At 45.5% G+C, this 3,594-nt stretch overlaps 1 protein-coding gene across 2 annotated transcripts in view; it reads right to left on the bottom strand.

Annotated features, from left to right (window-relative positions):
* Positions 1-3,372, bottom strand: part of VPS72 (vacuolar protein sorting 72 homolog (S. cerevisiae)) — a 16,138-nt gene extending 12,766 nt beyond the window's left edge. For both annotated transcript variants that reach the window (XM_011973553.1, XM_011973552.1), the window contains exon 1: positions 3,164-3,372. In XM_011973553.1, coding sequence (XP_011828943.1) covers positions 3,164-3,280 — 117 coding nt within the window. In that variant the 5' untranslated portion in view covers positions 3,281-3,372. The remainder of the gene's footprint in view (positions 1-3,163) is intronic.
* Between the last annotated feature and the right edge of the window lie 222 nt (positions 3,373-3,594).

Here is a 3,594-nt window from a genome sequence, read left to right as displayed (position 1 = left end):
AAAAAAAAAAAAAAAGAAAAAAAGAAAAGAAGTTTGCATTCCTGCATTCCATTTATGGAGAAACTTAAATGTCACACTAATAAACACAATTTTAACCTGCAGGCCAATAATTCTCAATCCCCTCCATCTCCTTATTTGTCCGACCATTGATAATCATTGTTTATGTAAACTAAAGTTACTGAGAGAAATATGTGTCATTCCTCAGATGTGTTGGGACAGAAAAACAGCTGAGTACTGCTACTATGGATAACAGAGAGCCACCGAAGATATAGGGGAGGGGTAACAGTATGTACAAGGGGTAGTTCAGAAAGCTCTGGAGGCAGTTAGATGGCCTGGAGTAGAGAATGTGAAGTACAGCCTAGACCTGAGGTGATACTGTTTAGGGCTAGAATGGCAGCCATATTAGAAAGAAAAGGGAAAAATGTCAGTTGAGGGAGAGGGAGTCAACTGGGCTGGGTGACACCTCACACATGTGGCTCTCTCTTCAATCAGTGATGCAGACTAAAGGGCTAATCTTGGTACACATGATGCCAAAGCAAGCAAATAACACAGATGGTTGACCCTCCAAACCAGCCAGAGTTCAATTTTGCACTGATGACCATCATTTCCTCCCAATTGATGCCTGTAAAAGACAGCCTGGGAACACATTAATCCCCTCAGCCTTAATTTGGTATTAAGCCATATCACCGGAGGGTAGTAGATCAACCACACATTAGCTTAGTGCCCAATCAAAATACTTGCACTAAATTACTACCATTCCTTTGGCTTTTATTGAGTCATTAATACACATCACTAGATAAGAGAATGTTTGTATATCATCTACGAAAACCGTTACTTTTTATAATATAAGGATATAATGATAAATGCTCCCTAGGATTTAAGACTGAATAAGTTTGTCTCTCTTGAACAACTTGTATGCTTCTTTCTTACTAAAAAAAGAAATACAAGGTTTGGCTACCAGGAAGCTCACAGCTAAATTTAATATCAATTGCTATTACCATTTTAGCAGAGGTTCCTGGTACAATTACTTCTGATCTGTCTCTATTTTTACCGTTTCTACTTTTTGTTTATATTGTAAGCCTCCTTAAATCCTTGTTGGAAGCATGAAGGGTACATATTAAATAACGAGTCGTAAAATGACAGATATAGGAAAATGGCCTTAGAGGAGGGATGAGAAAGTTCTATTTTAAACTAGTTGGTCAGAGCTGTGTCAGTAATGACTCAGTGATGTGGGTTTTTTTGTTTTTTGTTTTTTTTTTAAACGGAGTCTCACTCTGTTGCCCAGGCTGGAGTGCAGTGGAGTGATCCACTGAAACCTCCGCCTCCCGGGTTCAAGCTAGTAGCTGGGATTACAGGCGCGTGCCACCACGCCCAGCTAATTTTTTGTATGTTTAGTAGAGACAGGGTTTCACCATGTTGGTCAGGCTGGTCTCGAACTCCTGACCTTGTGATCCACCTGCCTCAGCCTCCCAAAGTGCTGGGATTACAGGCGTGAGCCACCACACCCAGCCCCTAAATCCTGTGGGTTCTATTCCTTAATTTCTCTTGAATCTTTCTGTTTCTCTACTGCCATGCCGCCTTCAAGCCATTCTCATTACAGAGTAAGTAATCTTTCTAAAGTACAAATTTTATCGTGGAACTCGGATGACTCTTCTCAGTCCTCTGGATGAACAGCAAAACTCCTTAACATGGCTCACAAGGCCCTAAATGATCTGGCCCATGCCTACTCCCTCCAGGCTTATCAATCTTTAGTCTCCTTCATGCTCTGGAGAATGAAAGTAGACTTGCAGGTCCTAGACCAGGATCTCAACGTCTTTACATACTCTCCCCGATCTGCTCTGTGGACTAACCTTTCTCCTTCTCCCACTTTTCATCAAGCTAAGGTCTACTTTTCAAACTGTCCTCAGCTTAAACATCATCCCTCCAGGGATGCCTATCCTGATCAACAGCTTTGGTTCAGATGTATTACCTTAACACTCTATCTTATATCTTACACCTTGTTTTAGTCCTTATCACACATTTTGTTTGTTTTTGAGACAGAGTCCTGCTCTGTCGCCCAGGCTGGAGTGCAGTGGTATGATTTCGGCTCACTGCAACCTCCTCCTCCCAGGTTCAAGCGATTCTCTGCCTCAGCCTCCTGAGTAGCTGGGACTATAGGCGCACGCCACCACGCCTGGCTAATTTTTGTATTTTTAGTAGAGACTGGGGTTTTACCATGTTGGTCAGGATGGTCTTGATCTCCTGACCTTGTGATCTACCTGCCTCGGCCTTCCAAAGTGCTGGGATTACATGCGTGAGCCACTGTGCCCTTCCTATCACACAGTATTTTAACTGTTAACCCAGCCAGTTACCCCACTGGGGCATGGAGTATGTAAGGACAGAGCACTGTTTTTAATATTCTCGGTTTCCCTAGAGCCCAATACAACCTATCACCGATGGCATGCACTGGGTATTCAACACATTTAAGAAACGGGTAGATTCAACTAATAAAAATTTAGCAAGTGGCAGCCCAGTCCGGACACCTCACACATAATGTTGAACAAAACAGACTATCTCTAACTTTATACAGTTTACAATGCAATAGGAAAGCATAAGCAAGTAAGCAAACCGAATCTAATTACAAACTGAAATATGTTCTGTGGGAGAAATAAATGGGGACACTTGTTAGGATAGTCAAGGAAGGATTATCTTCCTGAGAAAACATATACATTGAGACTTGAAAGCTGAAAAAGGAGTGCGCTAATCTCTACTTTTGGAGCAGTTCCTTTCCATGTCTCAGGTGAATAATCCGGCAGTGGGCCAACAAGTATACATCGAGCGACTGACTACTACTATCTGTGTGCCTGACGTATGCTGGAGGTCAGAAGTACAGTGAGAGATGGAACTACGCAAGTACGCGGTAGGTTTCTGCCGTTCTCTGGAGTGCCTCCGCAAAACTTCTCCGTCTCATGCCCCTTTGACCCCATCCAGAGGTCTCCCTTGTAGGACTCCACACTATCCGTCCCCCCGCCCCGCCCCCCGGCCCCGATTCACCGCACCCATCTAGGGTATCAGCTCCCAGAGCTCCGCTCTATTCCCCGCCCTCTTCTTCTTTGTCCGGGGATCCTCCCTCCAGGGCTCCTCTTCGCTTCCTCCCCTCCCTTTTCCCAGGCTCGGATCTTGCCTCTGTGAAACCTCCATAAGTCGTCTGGTAGAACTCATCTTCCTCCTCTGCCTCCAGAAGCCCGGAAAGCCGGTTCCCAGCGGTCTTCCGGGGTGCCCGGCCCCCAGCCAGACTCATACCGCCTACCGAGACTGCTCCGCCACCTGCAGCCCCTCACCAGCTCCCTTCTGGGAGCTCGACGCTCGACACCGCTACCTGCGGGTGGACACCAGCGGCGGAAGTCGGGCGTTTACAGGCAGAAGTAACAGAGTGTCGAGAGACTCCTAGTCCCACCCTCTAAACCCTCTTTACTCTTCAGCCTCTCCTACTCCTGCGCGGAACCTCTAGGCCGCTTGCCCTAGTGCTCAATGAGTCCACTTGGTGGCACGACGACCCCCATAAACCTAAGTCAACACACTTTCTTTTATTTATTTTTGTTATATATATATATA

The sequence above is a fragment of the Mandrillus leucophaeus genome, unplaced genomic scaffold (assembly GCF_000951045.1).
Source record: "Mandrillus leucophaeus isolate KB7577 unplaced genomic scaffold, Mleu.le_1.0 Scaffold139, whole genome shotgun sequence".
NCBI classification, from domain to species: Eukaryota; Metazoa; Chordata; class Mammalia; order Primates; family Cercopithecidae; genus Mandrillus; species Mandrillus leucophaeus.
The sequence above is the reverse complement of the archived record's forward strand: the minus strand, read 5'-3'. Positions and strand labels throughout refer to the sequence as shown.